Below are 26,988 nucleotides of genomic sequence, written 5' to 3' on the forward strand. Positions count from 1 at the left end.
AAAACATGAAGTATGAAATATCTACCATGCAATGTGAATTTACTCTCCAGAAGTATTTCTGTTGATCAGCCAAGGATGGGAAGCATATGAGTTATGAAGGTGACAAAAGCTATGTACTATTTCAAGTCCACATGTGCAGCATTATAACACTGCCATTCTTAGGAATGTTTTTGATTACTGAAACCTCTGTGAAAGATACAGTGAAGCCTGGCTCCCTACATTAGCTTAGCATGAATGGCAAAACAGAGCTGGCTGTTGCTACTTTTCCTACTTCTATAGCAGCTTTCAGGAGAAAACTACTCTTAGAAATTCCTACCTGAATATAGATTTTTAGAAAAAAAGCTTTGTAACTACAGAACCTTACATGCCCTCAGCTCTGTACAACTCTTTTATTTTACAGAAATAGATGGTTTTGCCAAAGTCCATACCTCTTCCAGTCATCAGCTGCTTGCATGAAACAAATGAACACATAGTCCATGGCATTGCCAGGAACAATCCGTTTCCTCCAGGTGCAGGACTTTCACTGGTGCTGTGATGTGGTCAGTGTGAAAGATTTGAACCTCTCTGCAACTACAAAATCCCTTCCTTCATCCTTCACATCCTTTTTCTTCCAGTTTTAGTGGTAACATACTAGTGGTCAGTGTCAACTGTAGCAATCAGTTCATTGGACAAACAATTACTATGAACTTGTGGATGTTCAGATTCAAGCTTTCTCTGTGATCAGACTACCTTTCAAAAAACTATTATAAATTTAATTATTGCAGATGTTTTTTGAATGTTAGCATACATAAGGATTACAACACATGAAATTTTGCTTCTTTATAGATTCATGGAAAAAAACCACTTTGTCAGGTGTTTTTCTTGTTTTTGGGAGCTGTGGAAGAGTGGAGGAGAGAATGGCAAACCTTAGCAAGATCTAAAGCAGTTATGAAATATTTATCTTTCTTGTGCTATACATTAGAACAACTAGGTCTGACTGATGTATAATGTATTCAATCCCACCAAACTAAAATAATATCCAAAGATTTTAGAACAAAGCAACATAGAACACAGAACATAGAGTGAAGTGCTGTGCATTGCTTCATTTAATTTGTAAGTTCGCATTTCTGTCCCTCCCACCACCAGAGACAATAGACACATTAAAAAAGGGGGGAAGAATCCACTGCCTGTTTCTGCATCCAAGGGATTTTTCCTCCCTGCCCTCCAGCAAGACCCCGTGAGAGCAGGAGGCTGGGAGCCTGCTCTGCGCATGATTCCTGGACCACTGCCGTTGCCTTGCCAACGCAAAGAGAGAACTCAGGGCTTACATCGGGCATTTCAATGCAGTGACCCACTTACTGTCTGTCAACAAATTCACTGGGACAATAGTGAGTGTAACACATTACAGAGATTAAATCCCAGGGACTGAACTACAAAGATGTCTGGAAAAAAATCTTTGTCAGTTTGAAAAGCCAGAACACTATAAACAGAGTTAACGGTAATATGTTTTAATCCTCCCATGTATTTGTTGCTATAAAGGAGAAATTTCTACCATGATAATCTCTATTCATTATTTGTGTATTTATTTTTTTAACTAGGTTCACAAAACTAAGTCAATATTGCCATAAGAGTAATGGGAATGAAATAGTTTTTGTGTATTGCATTCTTGGCTAGAGCTGAGCAGAATTAAGACCTGAAAACCTTCTTTCAAGCTATGAGAATGCAATGGTTAATTTAGAATATATTTGTACAGATGGCTATCGTAGGAGCAAATTGTTACAAAAACCCCCACAGTGATTTCTGCAAGACAGTTAGATCATGGATTTATATTTAAAAATTAACTATGTGCAGGCTAGTTACAGGTTTCCCATTCAGTTCTTCCCCTTTACAAATATATTATTGCAGGCATATTCAAAATCTTCCCCCTTCTTTCAATTCCCAGTTTCCTTCTGTTCTTTTCATTCTCTGCAAATAGATTATTCAAACATAAATAATTTGCTTAAAAAGGCTGGCAACTACCAAGAGAACTAAATATACATAATGGCATATTACCAAATGCAAAAAATGTATGTTTAATACATGTTTACCTACATTCTTCAGTTTCTTAGCTATATTACCCTGTCACTTTAAATGAAAGTCAGCATTTTTTTAAGTGTATGTGTCACCAGTTACCAAATGGAATTATCTGAGGAACCATGCAGTGAGCAAAAAATAGCTGCAGCCTCCTGCAGTATCTGTAGAAAAGGCTATTTTTTAATCCAATGAAGATTTATTTATATTTTTACTCTTAATATTTTGTATATTTCTATTAGTTGCCTGGCTATATGAACCCATATTGCAGCAATTGGCTATTATCAAAATTCTTGGTTTGGATTGTTTCTCCATCACCCACCCCCAGCAGAAATACCTTTCCAATTAACACCTAAGAGTGGGTATTGCTTCACATCCTGAAACTGATATTTCCAAACCTTTGAGGCTTGCAGACTCCCATAGTTTCTGTATGACATTTTTAAAAATATTATTTTCAGGAGGTGTGGGGGAAGGCAAATGTTCCTTATGCCTGCATGAGATTACTGATACCAGACAAACTTAAAGGTGAAAACTTTATTCTAAACAAGTCAGCATCAGTGAGTGGTAAAAATTGCAATTCTAGATTATATATAATATCCCTGCAGTATTGTCTAATAGTTTGGCTAGTTTGGAGATATGGGGAACCACACACCACCCTTTTTCTTCCAGTCACCTTTCCCATGCACATTCTTTATATTCCACACTACTGATCACTCAGTCCTTCCTCTTGGCTCTTCCAGCTTTGTCTCTTTCCACAAAATTAAATCCCAGATTTCTCATCTCTTTAAAAGGCTCCCTAGGCCCATGTCACTATGCCATGCAAAAGGAACACAGGGGCTTCCCTTTCTATCTCCCAGGAGGGTTATCTTTGTTTATAATCTTGTCTTATTCCATATGCAGTCTAATTATTTTCTGCATTTGCTGTTAAAAATATCAGAATATTATAAAATCACATGAGTTAAATTCTTTAAGCAATATATATTTTATCAAATCCATAAACTCTCATTCTTCACAGATAGTACATACCAGTAACAGAGATACACAGCTGTGTTGATTTTCTCGTTCCAGTCCTTTCCCCTCTTTCTTACACTTGACTTCTCTCCTATGTAGTAACTTGCATTATTATGCCAATATTTTCCAATGTAAAACACTGTTTGTATTTACTAATTTTCCAAAATCAATTATTAAGGATGCATTTGGCTATGCATGGTGTCCCTCCAGGCTGCAATCTCTTAAATTACAGCCAAAATATCTCTAACTATTCCAAAGAGTGAAGTTAAAGAAAAATATATTAATTTTCCCTTGCGAGTGGGAAATCCAGCAAGCTTTTCTTTGAACAACTTTAAGATTATTTTTAGGATTTACAGGAGGGACTTGAAAATGGCAATGGGACAGGCCTACTCTCAGATATGTGCTCTTTGAAAAAAAGAGCACATAAAAATTCCTTCAGACTTGCTCCAATAAATTTGTGATACACACACATACACTCTGGGATTTGCTATATCTGTAGAACACATGCTGTCAGGGATACAATCCAGCTCTGATGGGCCACAGCAGACCTTCTGTATCTCTGCAAACCAGGACATAGAAAGAATCATCCTGAACTGACTGCATCTTATGGCACCCAATGGCACCCTTGTGAACAGGGAATATCTGCTGTTTTACCAAATGCTCTCCATGATTTCCAGTTCCTTGAAACTCTATAAGAGTTCTTACAGCCCAGTCCTCTGTTCTTGATTGCAGGACACTTTAACCTTCCAGTTCCCCTCTGCTCCCCACACCAAGTAATCTGCTTTGCATCTACCAGTGACTAAAAGTACCTAGGTTTCTCCTCAACACATCCTTAAATGAGAGTCATTGTGAGAGAATGATTTCAACATTCTCGCCTCTCTAGAAGTGAAGCTTTCCAAATGCTGTCAATTCAAACTGGGAGAAAGTACTGCTTCAGCTTTCTCTCCACTTTCCAAACCACATCTGCGAGGGAAAAATCAGACTCTATGCTGTTAGGTAGTCTTCCCTTCCGCAAGTCTGGCCTTTCCTCCTGATTAGCAGCTTAGGGAAATCCCCCAGCAGATCTCAGTCCAGCGCCCCCCATCTCCATGAGAAACCACTGCAAAATGCATTTCCCAAAGCCAAAGACTGAGGGCAGCAAAAATGGCAGAATTCAATCTTTTGTGCTAGAGGAACATTCTATGATTCATTGCACATATTGCACTACGCTTTTGGCAAGTATCACCAAAGAGCAGCCTTAGCAGTGGACTATGCTAAAGCTGCTACTCAAAGTAAAGCAATGTTTTTTATATAATTTTTTAAAATAAAAATTATTGTGTGCACCCTATGCAGCACTGCAAGCTAGATGATGAAACTAGATAGCTAGAGAACCATGATCAACTCCCAGCTGACCCTGAAATGGTGCAGGATCTGCTTGCCCAGCTGGATCCCTGCAAATCTAAGGAGTCTGATGGGATTCATTCCAGAATCCTGGCAGAGCTGGCTGATGTCTTCACAAAATCTGGATGATTTTGAGTAGTCTTGGGAATCCATAAAGGTCCCATCTGACTGGAAACTAAACTGGCAAACATTGTCCCAGTTTTAAAGAAGGGGAGAAAGAAAACCCCACTAGAGGCCTGTAAGTCTCACTTCAGTGCCTGGTAAAGTTATGGAGAGGATTATTCTGGGAGATATTGAAAAACACCTGAAAGACAACACAGTCCTCAGTTACAGCCAGCACAACTTCATAAGAGGAAAGTCATGTTAATCAAACCTTATTTCTTTTTATGACAAGGTAACCCACCAGTTAAAGAAGGTAAGCCAGCTGATGTGTGGATTTCAGTAAGGCTTTAGATACTCTCATCAGACCCTTCTGGACAAAAAGTCCAGCACAAAGCTGGATAAACATCCTGTGGTTGGTGAGCAACTGGCTCACAGGTTGGGCACAAAGGGTTACAGTGGGTGAGGTGACATCAGACTGGGGACCTGTCACAAGTGAGGTTCTGCAGGGCTCCATCCTCAGGCCTGTGCTCTTCAACATCTTCATAAATTACTTGGATGCAGAAGGGATACTAAGCAAGTTCACAGATTATAGGAAACTGGGAGGAGCTGTTGGCTCCCTTGAAGGCAGGAAGACCCTGCAAAGAGGCCTTGGTAAAGTAGAAGACTGGGCAATCTCCAGCCACTGGACCTTCAACAAGGGAAAGGGACAGATTGTGTACCTGGGATGAGGCAGCCCTGTATGTACAGTACAGACTGGGGAATGAGATACTGGAAAGCAGTGATGTAGAAAGAAACCAAGAGGTCTTGGATGACAACAAGCTGAATCTGACTTATTGTGCCCTGGCAGCCAGGAGGGCCAACCATGTTGTGGGGTGCATCAGGCACAGCATCACTCATTGGGCACTGAACCAGGCTCCCCAGGGAAGTGGCACCAAACCTGACAGAGTTCAAGAAACATTTGGTCAATGCTCTCAAGCGCATGGTGTGACTCTTGGGGCTGTCCTGTGCAGGGCCATGAGTTGGACTTGATGATCCTTGAGGGTCCCTTCCAACTCAGCTTCTTCTGTGATTCTGTGATACAGGGCTAAGAGTTTATGGGAATTCTGCAGCCAGGAGCAGGCACAGCGTTTTCTGTCTGTTTTCTTCAGTTGCCTGAGGGAATTGCTACAGTCTTTGAAGCTTCTTCTCTGGCTAAAGTCTCAGTGCCAGCACCGCCCCCGACAGCTTTGCACGGATCCAACGTAAATGCTACAGAAACTCCTTCTAGCTGAAAAGTGATTTTGGTTTTCTTCCTTCAGCTTCTTGCTTCAAGTAGGAGGAGTAAAATATAGTGCAGGTATGATATCATATTCCCTAAACACAGAATAAAAGATGGAGACCCTCCTGTCCTAACAAGTCTCTCTGTACATTAAACCCTAGCAACCTGTATAGTTAGCCAATTTGCCAACCACTGGCAATTCCAGCAGCTATCCACCCTCTCACACCAAGTAAGACCATACAGTCATGTCTGTGGCCCATCAGATGTACTCCACTTTCCAGCTCCTGCAAGTGCAGGTCTTCACCTAACACTACACACTGTGTCTCTACCCACCTACTGCATTCTACTGCATTCTTAGACACAGAAACTCTAGTTACACATCCTTAGTAGCCCTGTTATTATCTGCTTTAGGTGCAAGGAAATTAATTGTTCAAATGAAAAGAACTGCTAAAGGACAACTAGCTTTACTGTCATAAAATAGTTAACTGCATAGGACTACATTAATTGTCATCAACTGTAAACAAGGCCTGACTTGACAGGAGGCCTCCATGTGACACTTAAAACAAGTTGGGGGTCTTTTTTTTGCCTTGTGTGTAGGTGTTTGTGGGTCTTTTTATTTGTTTTATTTTTTGTTTGTTTTTTTAACAGGTCTTCTATTGTTTCACTTTTTTATTTTGGTTCCAGAGCTTTCAGAATGCATACACTTCACATTTTCAAGAGGTCTCATTTTTTTAATGACATTAAGACTGATATTTTCATTTAATTATTATCACTTAGTCCTTGGAGATTTTGAAAATCCAAGCAGATGTGGCACACAACTTCAGGCAACAGACACCTTATGTGTTGCATAGCTGTTCAAAATTCCTTCATGCTGAAAGTCCTCATCATTCTCTTGTTGTTCTTTCATTCTCCAGTGGTAATGAATATTGATAATCATTCATTTCTTCCAGACTAGTTCACCCTCAGATCTACCTGGCTTTGCTGAACAGTGGGCATGAGAAAGCTGCAATTGCTTTCCATTTTCCTCTTTCCTAATTTCCTTTCGTGAGGAATACCAAGATACAACCATGCTCTACCCCTGCTGCCAGCACAGGAAACTTTATGGGGCTGTTTTGCTTCATGATCTGAATGATGGCCCAATGCTTGCTGCACAGCAAAAGCAAATATTTTAAAAAATGCTTTCTTTAGTCTCACAATATATTCTTAAAGGTCTGTTCATTATCATTTACAGGAGTCTGTTTCACAGAACTGAGAAAACCAAACTATTTCCCAGAACATTACATACTCTACTCTTCTAACAACTACAGTATAGTTATATTAAAAAAATAAAATAGTTATTGCACACTAGTACAACCTACTATGACTATAAGCCCCAGATTGCAGACCCAAATAACATTTATTTCCTAATCTTTTGGTACTACTTTACCTGTCTCTAACTGGGACTCAGAAAAGCACTGTTTCATGACTAAACCAAACCACTATAAATTCACTGCCTTTTCCATCAGTATATCTCTCCCCCACAAATAACAGTGTTTATTATGGGCAAAAAGTTTTCTATATATTTATTCTTGTTTGGCCAGGTCAGAGCTACTTCTCTTCAGCTGGGATGGGCTGTGTTTTGGATTGGTGCTGAACACAGGGCTGATAATGGGGAGATGTTTTTGTTATTTCTGAGCAGGGGTTGCACAGAGCCAAGGCCTTTTCTGCTTTTCATAGTGCCACGGCAGGGAGGAAGGGGGGGATGAATGGGAGGATGGGAGGGGACACAGCCAGGACAAGTGACCCAAACTGACCACAGGGATATTCCAGACCATGTGGCATCATGCTTAGTATATAAAGTAGGGAAAATAAATGAAGGGAGGCATGTTTGGAATGATGATGTTTGTCTTTCCTAGTCATGGCTATGCATGTTCTCCTGGAGATGGCTGAACACCTGCCTGCCCATGGGAAGTAGTGAATTCATTTCTTGTTTTGTTTTTCTTGTGTACATGCCTTTTTCTTTCCCTATTAAACTGTCTTCATCTCAACCCATGAGTTCTCTGGTTTTTGCTTTCCCTGATCTCACTGCTGGGGAAGTGAGTGAACAGATGTGTGGGGCTTGGCTGCTGGATGGGTTAAAACACAACAGCATGTCACAATATAAAGAAAGCACTACACCTATTAACATAAACTTTAAAAAAAACCAAACTTCAAACTTCTTAAGAAAATGCCATAAGATTAGATAGAATTATGAAGAGAAAAATCTTTCCTAAAATGTTTGAATTCATAAATGTGTTTTCATAGGTTAGTATCAAATTTGTAAAAAATTAATGCAAATCTTTCTTTTGAATACTTCATGTTTGAAAAAAGGACTGGAAGCAATTGGAAAGATGCTTCCATGGACTGACTTAGTATCATCATTAATCCTCTCTTACAAGCTAACTGTACTACTACAATTTCTGACTGGATGTAAAAGACAAAGTTCCATCCACTTTTTCCCCAACCTACATACTAGACAGTCTATACTTCAGAAAACTTTATATTCTACACTTAATCTGCTTGAATTGCAATAAGTCCTTTCTGCCTATTTTTATATATCTAGGGAAGCCTGTAATAGTTTGACATTGCTTTCAGTCATTCTAAATACAACATTTGTTGTCTGAGGGCAGAACTGCTCTTCAACGTTATTCAATGCATTAGTGGCAAACACTAGGTCCATCATGTGCTTTGACATTAAAACTAAAATACCAAAGGCTGAGGAATACTCATATTTATCACAGAAAAAAAAAAAAGAAAGAAAGAAAATAAAGAAAATAAAACCAACCACCCTTTCAAATTCTTTGGAAGTGAGCAAATTAAAACAAAGACAGGGCCCATGCATGCCAAAAGTGTTACCAGCATTGTCAGAGCTTCCACATATTCCATATGCTATTGATGAAATATATAATAAATGTAATTTTAAGGATATTTTTTTTATTGAAGCCAGTAAGGTCAGAAATTTGCTTTTGTAATGAAACTGCTGAGAATTTTTTCATATCACAAGATTTTTGGAGCTGCTTTTAAAGAGGACTTCAAACTTGCAACAAAGTGAGGTATGCAGAGGACTGGTTATTTCTACAACTAATTAATTGTAAATCTTTTTAACAGACAGAAGTCTTAAAGGATGGGTTATAAAAAAATTTAAACAAGATAGCTTGGATAGCAGACATAAATCTTTCTATAACAGTGTTGAGTTCCCCACAGTGCATTCTTCCCACTAAGACAAGTTAGATGGTGGTGCTTACAGTTTTGGGGAGAGACTGGATGTGACGCGATGGGACCACATCACTTGCACGTGCAGGAAGATGCTCAGAGGCTCTCTTTGCATGGGCTGTACACCAAATATACTCAAAGAAAGCAAACACATCTTAAAAACAGTATTTTGAGTATATTTCTGTTAAGAGTTAGGCCTGTTAATTTTCAGCCTGAAATTTTCTTCGTATTTGGGTTTATACTCCATCATGTGCTGATAAAACAAAGTCTGTATTTTTTGCTGCCAAAGGCAGAACAAATTTTGTCATCATTTCAGTAGCTGAAAATGTTGCAGTCACCTTTCTAAAGAAAAATAGCCATTCATCAGAAGAAAATGCCTTTTTTTTTAAACAAACAAGCAAACACAGCCTAATTTCTCTCTGTTGGGTATCACTTCTGTAAAATGAGTTTAAAAAGGCACTAATGGCTAGTACAGACCTATCCATTCTGAACTTTCCATATCACATATAATAATCATTAAGAAATTCAGGTTTTTTGAAGGGAATGAAGTTAACAACTTTCTGAACTGTTCCTTCCTTTGGCATGCTGTACCGACATCCACCATATGTATATCACAGCACTCTGACTTACATTATGTCTCTGTTAAAAATCAAAGGTCTGTCACTCTTCATTTTAACAACACATATGCCATATGTATAATGAATGCAACTCCTTCAGTTTTGTTCATTTAAATAAAATATTTGATTAAGAATTAAGGTGGGACAGGAAAAAATCTTCAATTACACTGCATTTCACCCTTACCTGCAAAGAACATCAAATGGCTGCAATTTATTTATTTTTTTTACAAATTACTAAGTACTCCTTAGCACACTTCATCTTGCTTTAATATCTAGATGATTCAACTGAGACTGCATTGTAGAATTGTAAATTCTACCACCAATTAACGTGATAAACTAATCAGAATGAGTGGAAGAAATTAAAGTTTATGTATGTCCTATATTGCTCTTCACAAATGGGAAATCACAACACAGTGAATTACAGTGAGATTTTTCAGGGTCGCAAATAATTTTGTAGTAATTTCTGCAAATCAAACAAATAATCTGTTTCAGATATTTCTTATCTCAATCCAGAATCTTAGATGATGTCCCAGTAATTTCACAAAACATTATCTCTAAAGGAGTAACTTATGAATTACTGGCTGAAAAGAGAGCTTGCTTTTTAATCCAATAACATAACTTTTAATACCTTCACTATTTCATAACAATTTAATTCCTCAGAATTACCAAGCATGATGGAAATTATTGCTATGACATATTTTCTTTTTGTAATTTTGTACTCTTACTGACAATCATAAAATCATAGGATATCCAGAGCTGGAAGGACCCACAGGGACCACCAAAGTCCAACTTCTGCCCCCAAGAGTCACACCGTGTACCAGAGAGCATTGTCCAAATGCTTTTTGAACTGTATCAAGCTTTGTGCTGCGACCACTTCCCTGGGGAGCCTCTTCCAGTGCCCAACCACCCTCTGGGTGAAAAACCTTTTCCTAATATCCCCATGAAAAAAGAATTCATGTCTACTCATTCCCATGGATGAAGCACATGGCTGAAACTACCTGGAGGTCTTTGGTTTGATTTTTGAAGGTTTTTCCCATTATCCCATTTGTTGAAAGGCAATTGTTGGTATTTTGTAAAGTTAATACACTAAAGAGATTTCTTTGGCAACCAGCTTATCAAAGTAAGTGTTCTGCCTCATGGAGCCAGGGACATGGAGTATATTCATTAAGAAATTTATTTCATTTTCCCTAGAGGTTTGCTTTCACTAACATTAACATTTTCATGCTTCTGTTGCAGGAGTTTCATAACCCAGTTCCACAAACAGAAAACTATCATCTCAGTACTGCTTTCTTTAAATGTTAAAATAGATTAAGATGAGTTAAGAGAGTTCACTGAAATAAATATAATCTTATTCATTTTGGCTTCATACTCCACCTCTCATTTACAAAAACTGAGACAGTCTCACAAGTATGTATTGAATACAAACCAGCCAACTTTTTGCTTTCAGTGTCCATTACCATTACAGTTGCAAGTATTCTGGCTAACTACCCATCTTATTAGCTAAAATAAAACAAAAAACTGAAGAAAACCACTTTTTTCTGTGAGGCACACAGTTCAGTAATCTAATTTTTTCCTCCTATGTCCTTTCAAAAAAAGCTTTAAATACTTTTAATTGTGTGATTTTTGAAATTTGTTTTCTCTCAAATCCAATTAAAAAGCTCAAAAGTAGCATGGGCATTACTGCTTACTTTATAATCATTAGGTGTTAATTAAAGGTGTAAGATAGCAACTGGAAGATTTTTTCTAGAGTGTTTTTGTATTAATAGGTACTAAAAGACTGTGTATTAAATAAAAAAGCATTAAAATATACAGCATTCCCAATCTTGATAAAATATTATGTCTTTGCAAACTGGACTTAGAATTTAGTGTTTTGATGGCCACAAACTATATAGATAAACCAAATCAGCTGTGGTCTTCAGCACACTAACTGTACAAAAAGGTGACCGCTGTCAGGAATACAAATGTAAGATAAACTAAAGAGAAAGAAAATAAATAGCAAATAAGCATGCAGAATGATGTTCTGGGCTAAAGAAGTTGAACTGATAAACCTTGAGCCAATGTCAGAAAGCCAGAGAATACTAGAGTACACCACGGGCTGTCTGGCCCACAGAATCCTTTATTCTTCTACAGAAGAGGGGGGGTTCCATTCATTTTTAAGCTGTGCAGCTCCCCAACATGGAGACATAGGAGAGAAAAGGAGATAACAAGCTCAAAGACAGTATTTCAGCAGATGATAGCTCAGAATAAATGAAAGCATAGCTGGTAGCAACAAAATGAAAGAGGCCTGCACTACCCTGATACAGAGGAACCTAAGGCTCATTTAAACTCCTTTTTCTACATATTTCTCCTTAAGTAGGAATAATATCAAAATAGCAGAAAACAATATTCTAAATTTTAAAGAAACTGTCCTCAGGCATTATGTTTTTCAGTATGAAAAAACTCCAGAATAACCAGCTGCTGAGAGGCTTTCCTTAATAATATGGCTATTATTACTTTGAATATTCATACCTGTTTTTGAACTTCCATGTACTGCTAATAAGCAGCATCTGCTGAATACATCTGTAGGCTGAGTAACTGAGATACAAAGCACTTATTAATTACACCACTGCCATTGAGGATGTAAAAAGACTTAACTGATACCAGCTCTAAATACATACTAGATAACCATCTCCATAAGATGCCTTAAAAAATTTCCAAAATGTAAGACTTTAGGGCAGGTGTTTGCCCTCTACATATATGTAAAATCTCAATTCTCCCTCTTTTGAATACTTTATATTTACAACAGCTTTGTTGGATTGTTCAAGAAATACGGGACTGGACAACAGAAATTTTAATATTTTGTTCACTAAAATAATAAAATTGTATAATTGCAGGAGTATTTGTCAAACATTATGTCATAGAGAAACCTAGTTTCAGTTTTAATGCATACGATTGCCTATTATGAAATGAGAGCACACTGAATTAGTCATTTCCATTAAATCTATGAAGTAGAATTGCCTAGCAACCAAGAAAATTAATTCAGAGATTAAAATAAAGACTGTGACACTGACAGAGCAACTGCTATTCTACCTCAATAACCATAAAGACACCAAGAAAAGAGGTGTTTTCTTAATTCTTCTTAACAAAGGTAAAACAAACAATTTCATAAAATGAATCATAATGGACAAAGAAAAAAAACAGAGTGTCAAAGCAACTGCACGCAGCAAATGCAAATAATTATGCTATTTTTACATAACTCCATTTAAATTTAAAAAAAATTGAAAGTTTTCATATTCTGACAATTGTGAATGAATTGTTGTGGAAGTTTCTAACATGTTTTCCCTCTTACAAAGGAGAAATTTGTTTCATGTTATTATTTCTATGCAAATGTTCTGTATTTTAGTACTTACTAGTTTAACTAATTATAGAATTTATGACTATGCTTACCTGAAAAAATTCTGCATCACTTCTACCCCCAGTCAAATTATTCCTAATCACACTTCAGTAGGAAAGCTTTTAAATGATAGTTTATCACACTGAGATGGTTATGGAAAAAAAAATCTAAATGTTAACAGATTAAGGACAGTGAGGATGAGTGCAATAATTTAGTTTAATGACTGCTACGTATTGCTTGTTACATCTGGGCCATTGTGTAATTCATTGTCCCTGAAGGACCACAAAAAGCCTGGTAAAATTATCCCTTTAGAAATAAAACAACTACAATTCTGTAACAACATTGAAGTCTATCACCTTGTCAGGGTATTAGATTATTGGAATGATTACAGATCAGGGATTCTGGAGTGTGAGTACTTTCATATCTCCAGTAGGAGACAGTCCATCTTTCCAGCTCAAGAGTCAGAGTTAGTATGGAGTCAAAAAAAAAATAAAAATATCAGGAGTGATTAAGGCAAGAATAACACAAAGGAGAAAAAATATACCCCAGAGGATATGACAAGACAGCAACTGCAGCAGCTACATCAAATCTAGTTGAGTCTACATTAAAAGATAATAATAAAAATAAAACAGTAAAAGGAATAAATCAAGACAGACAAGCAGGAATAACTGTGTATTAGAAGGTAACTCCCCAGGCAGGGACAAAGCTAGTCTGCCCTCAGGAAAGTGTATTTCAGCTCTTTGGTTGTGTACAATATTCAAAAAACACACGGACCACCACCTACAGATTCTTTAAAGTCTTGAAATCAACATACTACAATCACTAAATCCAGTTCAGTGGTGTCCAAAATGGATTTTAAAAGTTCATACTGTGAATAATTATGTAATAAAGTAGATGTACTCGTCTAGAAGGGGATATGACATGTAACAAAGGAAGGATATCTGCTGGAAGTGCAGACAATACAGATGGCATAGACATGTAACAGATCAAAATGAAAAAATATTAACAGCAAAAGTCCCCATTAGATAAACGCAGCCATAAAGCAGATAAAAGAGCCCAAATGTCCTTAACAGGTTCCCCTATGTCTTAAATATTTGATGAATGTACCAGATGGGGAGGGGGGAGAAAAATATTCTGTCTGAACCACAAGCATAAACACAGCTGACCTAAAAGACCTACCCACCACTAGGTTATAATTACTCCAGTGTCTTCACTAGTGAACAATGTTCATATATCTAGAATAATTTGAAGAAATTGCAAGATAACATCTTTGAGAAAAGGTAGCCTCCATATGCTGCTGAACAGCTGAAACTAATTTTAATTTTCTGGCCTTTGTGCCACATGTCATGGGTGTGGTTGAAGTATACATGTTTTACTGAATTCTTGAGATCATCACAGTGATGAGCACCCTTTTTTATTAATTTTATCTATATTAATAAAGTGGTATCATAAAAATAGAAGATACACAAATTCTACACGTAGCTGAAAATAGTATCTTCTTTGCCTTTAAAATGTTTAACAGCACAGTTCATATGGTAAAAATCTCAGGAAAAAATGCACAGTGCTCAGACTGGACATTGTCAGAGTCCAGAACCTTTTAATAAAAGAAAGCCTTGTAAAAGATCTCCAGTTCAGAGGGATTTATTAAATCTTCTCCAGTCTACCCAAAAATACAGGCAAATAACCAACATGCTGGTCCAGACCTACATTCAAAGATTATCTATATTTTGTTACAAAAGGACAGCAAGAGGGAAAACACCAGTCTTGCACTAGAAGCAAGAATTTAATGAACATAAACTTCCAGATAATCTTAGAAAGCAGACCATGTTGCAGAAAAAAAGGTAAAAAGAAGGTCACTAGTAGCCTGCCTTGGGAAAAATTCCATCTGCACAGTAAATTTGAGGATCATCTTGGCTTAAGTATGTGAACAGGACACACAGCAAAATTGTTCAACATCACTAGAAGCTCTAGTAAACCCTGCCCACAAGTAAATCCAAATTCTACTAATTCAAAAGAAAAGTACAAACATAAACCTTAAAAAAAAAGGCATCTAAGAAGAATTACATATATATTATGTAATATATTATTTTTTCAGAAACTTCAGACAGCCACAGGAGACCCAAAGCATATTAATCACTGTAATACCACGTGATACAAACAAAAAAAAACCCTTCAGCTCATAAAAAAACTCCTTTCAACCTTCCTTCCAGTTTCCTCTCAAACCCTTTTAAATTGCATCATCATCTCTTCTCACAGATATCCTGCCAAAAACCTGACAGCAACATGCAAATTACTCCATGGCATTGTTAGGTCTTAATCTTAGATGCTCATGTGCTTCCTTTTTGCTTATATTGGTATAAAACCAATGGGGTTACCCACAATGCATGACATCAAAGATGTATATTTAGATACACAGAATATTCTTAGTTGGAAGGGAGCCACAAGGATCATCAAGGTCAGTTCTTAAGTAAATGGCCCACACAGGGATTGAACCACAACCTCAGTGATTCTCTTTTCAAAATCAGAGCTTTGGTCACTGATTTTTCAGATTTCCAGATTTACTGATGTCTGCAATTTTTGGAAGCAATCAAGGGCCATATATACATGTACAAGCAAATCTTAGTCCTTTCTACAACATTGGTAGGCAGTGTGGATAAAAGGGGTCCTTAATGCTCTATCAGAACTATGAGTTTTCCAGCAAAATGAATGCATTAGGTAGCAAATATAAGTCAAGACTAAATAGTAGACGTGTTTTGTGACTCAGAGGAGTAGATGTCAAGCTGATTATGAACACCTGGAAAACAAGACACTCTTTTAATCTAGTTCAGCCATCTAGTTAAGTAACATGGCAATAAGGCTCCTGATTACCATGAGAACTGCAAAGAGAACCTGCAGGTGTTTCCAAGGAACTGCAATCTGCTACTAAGAGGAAAGGTGGGGGAAATCATGGTTATGTTTATTTATAATGTCAAAAGTGTATGTTGGTCAGAAGCAGTGGTTAGTGTGTCAGTAAAAAATTTAGAAGGCTGAGAAATTCTCTGAAGATAATTGTGCTGCTGTATTGAAATACCACAACAAATAGGAAAAGCATTTTCTATATCTAATAGACTAATTCATAATAAAGTAAATCACTTTATTTGTGTCAATCAGCCAGAAATGTAAATTCCTTTTCTATATGGGACTGGTTTATCAACAAATCATGAAAAAAGGCAAACCATTTTAAGCAGGAAGCATTTCACACTAAAGCTACTCAGTTTAAAAATCAATAATACAACATTCAATTATATAATTGAATACCTTCATGACCAACACAGTGGCTAGTAGTCAATGGTCCCTTTCTCAAGGCAATTTCAGACATTTACTTTCATCCCCAGTTATGCATATTGAGTTACTATTTACAATGACTTATCAACCCCTTACCCTCATAAGTTAAAGTACATGTTCTTTATTGGTTATAATGTTTTTGAAAAACACTATCTTTTTAGAGTTTATAAGTTCTTTCACACCATATACAGATTTCAAAATATTATTTTATTTTACTATCATCATCATTATCAGTAAAATTAAAAATTATTTCACAGACATCTGGTCAGTTAAGATTTTCCACAATGGACTAATCCAGCAGACAGAGAGGCTATATTTGGGCTCACTGCACCCAGTATCAGATACTGCATCCTCTCCTACTGCAGCTGCCTGGCCTGCTTAATACTGTACTCAGGTAAGGCACAGAAGCATTTGTCTGGTCCAAGTGACAGCAGCATGTTCCTCTCAGCCATTCCCCACCTCCTCCATTGGAAAGGGAGCAAATCAAACAAACATCTCAGAGAACAGATCCCAACTCCAAGTTGTGTCATGAACATGGTAAATAAATTATGCAGGAAAATGTGGTTGGAAATAAATTTTCATCACAGAAGTCACAGAACAAGCAGACCAATAAAGATCAAGGAGTTGCTGAATATATATCACTTAGTACATATAAACTAAGAAAAATTATGGTTTTTAAGTGGCAAAAGGTAAGGATTAATTTACTGGACAGGTTAAGGTAATTTTACATTGCCTATTGCCATTCACTAACAAGGAAAGCAATCCTCAACTGAATGACTTCACTGTTACTTACATAATTTACAAATGCTCCCAAAGCATTCATGTTACTGACAGTAACTTTCCCTGTCTCAGAGCTGAAAATCTTTTGAAGGTTGTATGGTGTGAGATGAGTCATAAAATGGTAAAAGAGACTGGGAACAAACAATGTGGCAGATGGAAGTAGAACACAACAGGGTGTATGTAATAGCTTTCTTCAGGAGAGATGAGACTCAGAGCTTTGTGCCATCCAAGCATAGGGATAAGTACTCAGTTTGGATGGGTTTCCTCATCTCACCCTGCAGTACCAATCAAAACCATGGCATCAGAACCTCAGGATGGTCAAAGCTCCTCACTTGAGAACTGCAAAGATATACTCCAAGCTCTTCCCATGGTTGTTTTCTAAATGCTTTTAAATAGATTCAAAGTTATGCCAGGTGCTTACAATGGCGTGTATCTTAATAGAGTAAGGGATGATTTGGAAGGAAAGCAGGGGGTGGGAGGCTTTGACAAACTACATAAAGAAATCTAAAGTGATTCACCAGTAGCAGAGGGTGCCACTACACTGTGGAGCCTCCTACACTGGCTGTATCACCTTGCTAAGCAAGGGGGTGCAGTACCAGCTTCCTTCACCAGAGAAACTAGGCCAACAGGTCAATTGTGATAACTCTTTTCCACGTATGTGAAGTGATATACTTTCCTTTTCCAACTAACAGAATCTTTCCTATCTCTCATCACTTTAGATTAAACCAGACTAACTCTCCCTTTGCCCTCACCTGTAGCCTTAAATGGCTAGAAACTGCCCCCAGTTATAAAATTACCATAGTAATTTTATGGTATTATTAGTAGCCATGAACATAGTTGATGTTTTACTTGTGGGCAAAATGTGCTTAAATTAATTGTTCACTATTTTAAAAAGATAATTCAAATGTATGCTTCTATTAACTTATGAAAAACATAAATGTTCTTTCAACTCTACCATAATCTTCCACCATAGTTTAGTAGTGGACTTGTCAGTGCTAGGTTTATGGTTGGTTCTGATGACCTCAGAGGTCTGTTTTGACATAAATGATCATATGATTCCCCTATTACCATATCAGTTTCAGACATCTGAAGCCATCCAAAGGTATTTCAAATTCTACGGCTTAATCCTCTCTTCTTCCATTCATATTGCCTCTCTTGAACCTCTATCAGCACAATCATCAATCATCTCTACTTTTTTCTCATTGAGCCTTAGTGCAGAGCAATCCCTGCCTAATCACTTAGCTATGCTACTACTTTCTTCCTTTAAATTCCTCCTTAATGTCCAATTTTGCCTGTATAAAATCATTCTTCTGCAACCTGAGAAGTAGGATGTGGCCAGCTATGACTTAATTGATAAACATCCAGCACTTGCCATCTTCTATTACATGTTCCCAGAAGAGATTTTAAAATGCTGCAGAATTTAATTTCCATGTCTTCCAAGCATGGAAAAGTAAAAGCAAAAGAAAGAAATGAAAGTGCTTCCACAGAAAAATGAAAAGCAGGACAACAATCAAAAAGAGCTACTTTTTCTCTTTTTTCCTTTTGGGTTTTTTTTAAGATGAATTAAAAAAAAAATGCACTTGGGGTACAAATAGGAAGATACTGACAACTAAGGGGAAAAAATATTTTTGCCTTAAGTTTTTTTAAAATTATGGCAGTAGTACCTTTCTGCAAATCTCATACACCAAAAGTGTAGCAAATGCATTTTTGTTGGTCTAGTTTTGTACCAGCACCCCAGTGAATGCACTGCTCAATTTAAAAATTGATACTAAACTTATTGTGATATTCCTTTGCTGAATAATTGTATTGTTATCACTACTGTGGAAAAAAAATGAAACCTTCTATATGTGAACCAAATAAAAAAGTCCTCAGAAACTGTCCAAGTGCAAATGTCAGGTGCTTTACAAATGTAAAAAGAAGAGTAATGCTTGCATTTAGTAGTTGCATTTCAGCAACTGTTATTTCGAAAAATGGTGTTCCAGATGGCTGAAGTATAAATTTTGGAAGGAGTACTGAACTCCTACACGATAGCTAGTAAGAAGGAGATGAAAATTTTAGAGGGGAAAAAAAGTAAAAGACAAAAATTAGCCCTCTTGAGACCAATGCATTGAAGCACAAGTGTTACCATGGACAAGCTAAGAGAATACATAAGCCATTTTTTTGTGCCAGTGGTGTTCCTCCATAAGACCCTAGAGCACACGTACACGATAGTTCCCAGTTTTGTTAATTCCTACTTGGTGAATATCTTTGACTCTCTCAATTTTGATGCTCTGAGTTTGATCCCTCTGCAGCTGAGAAAATGACAAGACTTATTCCTCATTCCTTGCACAGTGGAACTCAAGTCTCTCTAACTCCCCACTCCCACATGAGAAAGATTTGTGCCAACACATCAATGTGGGACTTGCTGCCTGTCTCAGAAACTGGCCATGTGATAAGATATTAGCAGGCATTTTGCATTTTAGTCACTTGAATTGGCTGAAAATTCTCCTGAAATAGAATTGCCAAACAGAATATTAACTGACAAAGTATTTCATCTAAGATCAATATTCACCTTTGCCTTTTTTACATTCTGTTTTTTAATGGCTATCAGCTGCCTATATTCTTCATGGATTTTATAAAATCATTCACAGTGTTTAAAATATGAGGCAAAACAGCCCAAAAACGTGGTTGGTTTTTTTATCATTTTCTACACAGTCCTCCATATGAAGCCACTAGGAAGAAACAGCATACTCTCACCTATGTATATGGAGAGAAAAAATAGGTAAAAACTATTTTGTCAAGAAAGCAAACATTATGGTTATGTGAGGCCAGTAGCATTTCCTCCATTCTTCTATGTTGAATTTTACTGCAGTGGCAGGCTACTTAAAACAGGTTACAAAGTCACACTGCCAAGTTGTTTAAGGTACTTATCAGAAATTAATGCACAGTCACAAGCTAAAATGAAAATAATTTGTATATTAAGTATAACAATCTCTCAATCCTTCTCCATAAGGAACCTAACCACTCAGCTGAATCAAATTTAATTTTGCTGCCTCTACAGTATTGTTCTTCTTATTTCCTATTTTTAGAGTAATTGGAAACCCAGAATAGCCCTTTTTCCCCAAAGGTGAGCCTTTACTTTCACAAACTGTCAAAAAAGTGTCTTATAAATTCATATTGCTATTTTGATGGGGTTTTTTTCACTAATTATTGTAAATCAATAATTTAAAATACATTCAACACTTTTTTCCTATGCATTTACATCTCCTATGAAAAATCTTTTTAATATAGCTTATTTATGAAATTGACATCCAAATATCAAAATAACCATGAAGACTTAAATTTTCACACATTGAATTAAGGATTCAATCTGCCTTGGGGCAGTTGGAATGTTTTTTGCCCTGAAAGAGTGTATATAAAATTATAATTAAGTCTTATTAATGCTGGATTTTCATGCCTAGGACTAGTATAATGTTAAGCCTGTAAGAAATACAAAGTTTTCTGCTATTAACAGAGACATTCAATGTTAAAGATTAAATAAGCAAGCAAGACTAAATTTATTTACATCATTATCTTAGAATAAAAGCCTAATGTATTGAATAATAACATATTCAAATTACAGCTCTACGAGTCAGGGCTCCTTATGTAAGAATATTAAGTAAGGTAGCCTGTAGTTACTACATAAAGGAGAATAACTCTTACAGTATTAGAACAATTAACTTCAAATTAATATTGACTGTTATTCCATTTTTCCTTAATAAACAATATTGATTGATTACTAAGGAATATTAAGCAGGAAATACAGTGAGATAGTTTGCCAGATGCTAAAATTTATTTCTATATTTAGCATTAATTAAAAAAGAAATTTATTTACTCTGTTAGTGACTTTGTAACCGTTAAGTGAGTATTTCATCTGAGTATTACTCTTATTATAACACATATAAGAATGAGTATTACTCTTATTATAACACATATAAGAGTGAGTGTTACTCTTATTATAACACATATACCTTTAAGGACAGGAAACAATAAACATGATGAAAGTTAAGACCATTCCACTCTAAAGCAACTTGCAAAAATCCAATCTGAACACAAGCTTGGGAACTAAGCCTACTAAGTTGAAAAGATATTCCCAAAGTAAACAGAGATTGACCTCTGCTCACCATGTTTTCTTTAAGAATCAAGCACTACAAATGCAGATTTGTATGGAGAATATCAGCCCACAAATGTCCGCTCCTTGCTACTCATAAGGCTAAATTTAAGCACTATTTCCAAGTTCCTTTTGAATGCTAACAACATAAAAAGGATCTAACTGAAGATACAAGCATGGCTGTCACTCAGTGTGGCATTTACACCAAAGAACAAAAAATAACTCCTCTGCTTTATTTACAAGTATTGTCACCAAACAAAATCAAAGTGCAAAATACTGGGATTTCCTCACTCTTATTTTAGCCAACATTGCAACAGCAGTCAAAAGAGAAGGAAAATTCTTCTCTCTTAGAGGTAAATAAGATTTAGAAGACTGACTTAGAAAAGATGTCAGCAGTGTTTGGACTGTTCGGCTGTTGGTATTTCTTAATATGAAATAAAACACATAATTTTCATTCATAATTTTAATTTCATTTCACTACTCTCTACTATCCTACTAAGTCAGTCTGCCATTTTCCAAAAAGTACTGAAGCAAGAGGAAACAATTTACTCTCTCATGGCTGAAGAAGCAAGAGGCTGTGTGTACATTTTACTGATAACATCCTAGTCTCCTTATGATTTTCTTCCAACACTGCTTAAAGCTCTCCTTTGCTGGTATGCTGTGACAACAAATGAAAAAAACTCTGATAATAGGCTGCAGATCCACTTATATTGCTAATGCAGGCCAAACATTATTTTCTGGAATTCAATCATTTGTAGTCAAAATAATACTACTTTTTTTTTTTTTTTTGCTATCCTACTGGTGAAATCTTAACTGCATTAGCTATACTACAGCCAAGAGAGCTTAAGTAAAATTAGGCTCTTCCTCCTATTTGCTGCTCTATAAACACATGATGCTCCATTCATTCCCAAGAGTTTATTTTATATAGGAATTCAAACTGCAAAATGCAGTTATGGTTGAATCATTAAAAAAGTCAAATTCATCTTCCATTTAGTGCAAATGGTATGATTTACTGTGCTCCAGAACATCTCTCTTTTTTTCTGAAAAAGATTGTGGTGTGAATAATCTTTCACTCCCCTGTATCAAGTTCCTTACAGTGCAAAAAATTACCGTACCTGCCCTCTGAAAAGTTCTTTATTGGGATGAATAACTGGGGCTGGGGACAGCATTGCAGTCTTAGTGCTATCTCAGAGAGAAGACCTGAAATCCTGAAATGCAGGGACTGAAAATATACCTTTTTCCACATCATAAAGCTATCAGCTTGACATCATTGTCTTTCAAACACTGGCAGCTGAGACCTACCACTGCCACATGCAATTTATGCATGAGGTTTTCAAAATTAGCATGCATCCCTAAAGACATCAGTGAAATTTCTGCCGTTTAGTGGACCTGATATTTTTTGAAAAATAAACCCAGTTTAGTTACCTTGGGTTTTCCAGACAGCAAATCTGCAGTCAAATGCCTTAGTATGTTTGAAGTCTAGTATGTAGCATAATGTCAGTGTTACAGAAATTGTGAACAAGTTGGTATTTCTGAGATGTTATGACTTTTTACCTTCTAGAATATATTTTAGTGTTAATTTACTTTGTATTTGAGACAGACTTCCTACACACTTTCAGTTCTTGGACAGCTAGCGATAATTGCAGAGCAAATACCTTTGAAACCTCCTCCCCAGCCTTTACTGAGTTCTGAGCAAAGGGGAAAAAAATAGGGTGGAGGAGGCACAGCAAGTCTTCCAGAATTTTAAAACAGGAATTTTATGAATAGAAATTATTCTTAGTTTCAATTTTTACAGCCTTATATTTAAAAACTGCTGGGCAACAGCCTTATCTCATTTAACCATATTAAAGGTAGTGATGCCAGTATGAAAACACACTTTCTGCAGCCAATAGAAAGAAAATGGGGAGGGGAGAAGATGAACCTTACTTTGAAGTGTTTCTAATAATTCATTACTTTCAGAAAAAAAAAAGGAATGTATTTCCCTGCTTATAATTTTCTAAGATACAGGCATAAAGAAATCAAAAGTATTAAATATTAGCATGTTGAGAGACATGCTGTGGCAAAAGGTCATTATTTGGAGCCACTGTGTTAAGAATTATGTTTGCACTTAATTATATCTTATTTGATAAAATTCTCAGAAATAAAGGCTTCCAAATCTGCTAGAGCTATCTTGGTCATATTTATGAAACGCATCAATATGAAGTTATTCATTTCCATCATGGCTGCTAGCAAGACGTAATGCTGTTCAGTGGGAGGTTCAAAGCATCTGCTGTGAAAAGCACAGGAGCTGATAAGCAGTGACAATTTATACTCCCATTGATTTTGTATAAATCAGAAAAGAAAAAGAAAGAAACATTTTCATTCGAGATGGCAGGAGGATGAAAAGTAGAATATATGAATTACCATATATCTGAAACACTACAATTAGCAAAATTGGTCTGGATGACCTGGAACTATCCTGTGGACATCAATTAAATACACAGTAGATAGATCACACTAAATGAAAGCAAAAAGACCCTAGAAACTATGAAAGAGAACTATCATGCCATACTAGTACCAGTCAATATTTTTCAAGTGCAAAATGCAAAACTTAAGGAGATCCAGGGTTTCATAATCCTCCCTATACTTCCCTATCATACAGTCAAGCGCCTCCAAAAATTCAGAACTGAAAATATTTTTTTAATTTTCCTCCTGAATTGCAAATTTTCTTGAAACTCTAAATATATTCTAAAAGTTGTTATAACCCAGCAGGGGAACACAACATCTTGAAATGACAAGTTCACAGGTGTGGTGACAGAAACTAAGCAGCATCCCCTTTCACACCAATAAGGAAAAATACATATGATTTGTGAGCTTTTAACATTCTTGTGCCACTGTCTGTGACGACAGCTGGGTACCACTAAAGGGGAAAAAGGCTGAACACATGGCATTTTTAATGGGGGTGGGGGGTAAGTAGTGTTAGCTGTTGTAATCACACTATTAATCACACCATTTTGAGTGGCTATTGGTCATTCAACTGCTTATCATATGAACAATGAGGACACAGTTTATCAATAACAAATTCTTTCAATATAAAAAAAAATTCCATTTTTTCTCTGTGTTTTCTTTTTCCCCCATGTTTTTTTTTTCCCCTCTCCCTAATAAGAATTTAGGGATTTTGAATTTCACACTGTTTCTTCAGGCAACATCATTTGGTAGCAATGACGTATTTTGATTTCTTGGTCACACAGTTCAATTTACTTGTTTTAAGAAGCAAAAGAACACATTTCAGAATTTTTAAAAAATCATATGTTCTATTTCTAAGTGTAAAGCACCCTAAACAATTTGAATCATAGAGTAAAAGTATTGATTTTTACCTTCAGGAAAAAAAAAAAACCACACCAAAACAAAACAGAAAAACTGACCTGTCCTGTACTTTCCTATTCTAGCTTTCATTTACAAATAATAAAATTCAACTGAAGAAACTGCTGTAATCAAGTACTAATGTACTTATTTATAAAAATAAGTGTGTATACACATGGGGCAAGCACATATATCCTCTTTTAATATTGTCATGACTATATACTGTGCATCTAGATCAAGTCCATAAACATATCGAAGCTGCATTCTGTCTAAATGGGTCACTTATAATGAGAAAGCATGACATTTACATGTAAGAAGCAGATTGATCAGGGAGCAGAAAAACAGAATATGGCATCAGTGGAGAAAAATATGCCTTTACAGGCAATTTATGCTAAATTATTTGGCAACTTCCTATATCCTCCTCAAAGAATAGAAGTGAATTAAAAAAATGTAAAATGAAAGGAATAAAAATGTAACACAGCAAATATTCACAAGGATTACCCTTTGTGCTTGCAGTAAAGAAAAATGAAAAAAGCCTTGGTTCCTTTCAGTATTGTTATGTCTCTTGTACAGAATAACACTTAAGTGAAAAGACTGAAAGCACTGTGTCTCCCAAAGATCCACACATTAATTAATTGTCCACAATCGCTTTAAATTGGACTTTTAAGTGTAACATATCCCATAACATTCAGTTGTTTTCATTCAGAAGCCGTGGAACAGAAATGCTCTGAACATGCTGTGTACATCTTGCTAAAGCAATTTCAGCTGCAGCCTGCAAAATTAATTTCTGCAAATCTATGCCATGCAAATATTGGAATGATAGCAAGTCTGCTGCAACACATTACGAAACCAAAGTGGCAAAAAGGCAGAGGGAAATTTCAGTACTGCCTAATACATACAAAATATACCCCAGGTCTTTGTTCAGACTGGATTCTCATTCAAGGTGTAAATACTGGTTACATTGTTAGATATCCAACTGCAACCAGCTCCAAATATTGTGTGAGTAGCTCTCTCATAGTTCACACTAGACTCCCTTGACCCAGCTAGACAAGCGTGAAAACGTGAAATAAATGAACATTAACAAAGACTAGTCTGGAAAGCAGGCTGCATTAAATGCTCGCAACATTATTCGTATAGATGCAAGATTTGCTACCTAGATTCTTTTATACTAGATATCAGCTGGCAGTCCCTCTTTTAATGCTATGTGCTACTGCAGAGAAAAAAATGAAGTAAATAATATGAAAATAATATGTCTTTCCCCATCTGCCACATACAGATATTCCCCAACCTTACAGCACGCTGCTAAGGCAAATAAAGAACAGCAAAATAATTATCTTCATGCAAAGAAAAAGCAATTTTAACACAATACCTTTCTGTGTTTGTCCCTCTTCCATATTCTCTTCCATGGCTACCTTTCTTCACTAGAAACAGCTACAGAGAATTAATCAAAAGCTTCAGTCAGATGTAGGAAAAAGTGTGGATTTTTTTTCCCTGGGAAGCTCCAACGGCAGAGGCTTAGGCAAGTCCTCAGAGCTTAGCTAAGGCTCCCTCACTCTCCTTGTTTGCTTGGAGACAGGCTGTCAAGTGTAATTTCATTCAAATTACTCTTCCGTGAAGATTATCAATTTTTCTTCTCAAAGCTGCCCATTGTGTACCACTGTAAGCAGGTATTCAAATGAACAGCCTGTGAATTTTGGGGGGAAATTTGGTCTGAGCCCTTATAGCAATGACACCGATTCATAAGCCTCACTTTGCATATAAAATGGAGTAAAGAAATCGAGGTTTGTATTGAAATCTGTGTTTAAATTGGAAACAGGCTGTACTGAAAACAGATGGAGGAGTGTCCTCCTAAGGGAAAGCAGACCACCAACCCATAATTCCCCCTATTTGCTACTGAAGTGGGAAAGCCCAAATGCCTGTGGGTTCTTTATGCTGTATTACTTGTCTTTCTCTCTCTCTCTCTCCCCCCGCCTCTCCCCCTCCTCCTGTATCAGCACATTTAAGAATAATATGACTCTTCATTTCTCTTCTTCTCATATATCTGTATCATCAGGAACTAACCACAAACATACACTATTGCCCTTACAGTATTCTAAAAAATATCATTATAGCAATACAATTTTGCGTGTATATGTGTTTACACACACCAGCACAATTCAACACAAGACAATAATCACTGCAAATTCTATGTACTGTACACATCCTCATTGTCACAGTAAACAGGAATTTAGAAGCAGTTCAGAGGTTTAAAGCAGTTCTTGCATCCACTCTTTTTCTGATTCCTCATATCTCAAATTAGCTTTCTTCAAAGCTCTTTTAAAATAACCGGATCTTAAAATGGTGAAGCACCACATGTGGGTATGTACGCAAGGAAGCACATACAGACACATAC

At 36.5% G+C, this 26,988-nt stretch overlaps 1 protein-coding gene across 1 annotated transcript in view; it reads right to left on the reverse strand.

The window, feature by feature from the left end:
* GPM6A (glycoprotein M6A) overlaps nucleotides 1-26,548 on the reverse strand; it is a 116,619-nt gene extending 90,071 nt beyond the window's left edge. Inside the window, exon 1 of the mRNA XM_054633500.2 lies at nucleotides 25,966-26,548. Within this exon, the coding sequence (XP_054489475.1) occupies nucleotides 25,966-26,002 (37 nt within the window). The 5' untranslated portion in view covers nucleotides 26,003-26,548. The remainder of the gene's footprint in view (nucleotides 1-25,965) is intronic.
* Between the last annotated feature and the right edge of the window lie 440 nt (nucleotides 26,549-26,988).

Source organism: Agelaius phoeniceus, chromosome 4 (assembly GCF_051311805.1).
Source record: "Agelaius phoeniceus isolate bAgePho1 chromosome 4, bAgePho1.hap1, whole genome shotgun sequence".
Lineage (NCBI taxonomy): Eukaryota > Metazoa > Chordata > Aves > Passeriformes > Icteridae > Agelaius > Agelaius phoeniceus.